The 975-nt window shown below is 36.0% G+C and overlaps 1 protein-coding gene across 1 annotated transcript in view; it reads right to left on the bottom strand.

Annotated features, from left to right (window-relative positions):
* The window catches only part of TEX30 (testis expressed 30), a 5,799-nt gene that overhangs the window by 3,671 nt on the left and 1,153 nt on the right, over positions 1–975 (bottom strand). Inside the window, exon 2 of the mRNA XM_010174479.2 lies at positions 195–246. Within this exon, the coding sequence (XP_010172781.1) occupies positions 195–246 (52 nt within the window). The remainder of the gene's footprint in view (positions 1–194; positions 247–975) is intronic.

Below are 975 nucleotides of genomic sequence, written 5' to 3'. Positions count from 1 at the left end.
TACTGACTAGTGGGAATTTATTCAGCTTGCTCCCAAGTCAGACAGCAAGCTTTCAGCATCCCCCTCAAACTGAAGCCTGTCATACACATCTGTTCATTCACTTCTTACCAAAGTGGGACAGACTTAAAAAAATTGAGAGATCTGTATCATCAGAAGCAGTATAAGAGAGAAAATTATAAATACTAAAACAATACCTGCAAGGAAGACACCTGAAAGTTTATAATCATCAGAAAGCTTTAAGTATTCCTAAAGAAATAAGAGAAAGAGAAACATTACAGGTCAGAACTAAGAGAGCCGGGAGGCTGGGGATTTTTTTGTTCGTAGCTACTAAACACAAAATGGGAAGCTTTCAGCACTGCAGGTTTAACAAAGAATGGATACATACACATTGCTATCTTCTTTTTTTCCACACAAATGATTTCACAACTTTTTGCAGCAACAACATAATAAACACAAGTAATTTCACATTAGCTCTCAGCAGTCTAAAATACCAGATGCCCTATCAAGTTACCAAAACATAAATGATAACTGTGTATCAACTTATAATAACAGATGGCATGCACACTCTTAGCCCATCAAAAGGCAAAACAAGGTGGCAAAAATGCCCTTCACTGAGGTCACGTATTTCCAAGGAAAAGTTCAGGATGCAATCAGTTATGTCTGATAGAAAAGAAAATTCGGCAACAAATTTTTAAGTTTTTAGGAGATAACTAATCAGATGCTATCTTAACAGAGGCCTTTAAGTTACCTTTACACAGCAGCATATTAATACAAACTCACTAATAACATTATGCTGCTTCAAAAAATAATGGAGAACAGATCTCCATTAAAGCTAGCAAAGTCTAACCTCAAAAGAACGTACATATAATCACAATTACATCATACAAATGAATTCCGTAAGAACTGGACTTAGTTCATTGGCAAAAATGTCTGATACTCAATGCAAAGCACTCAAGCTACATTCCTATGCCCTGG

Source organism: Antrostomus carolinensis, unplaced genomic scaffold, assembly GCF_000700745.2.
Source record: "Antrostomus carolinensis isolate BGI_N321 unplaced genomic scaffold, ASM70074v2 scaffold20188, whole genome shotgun sequence".
In the NCBI taxonomy this organism is placed as follows: Eukaryota; Metazoa; Chordata; class Aves; order Caprimulgiformes; family Caprimulgidae; genus Antrostomus; species Antrostomus carolinensis.
The sequence above is the reverse complement of the archived record's forward strand: the minus strand, read 5'-3'. Positions and strand labels throughout refer to the sequence as shown.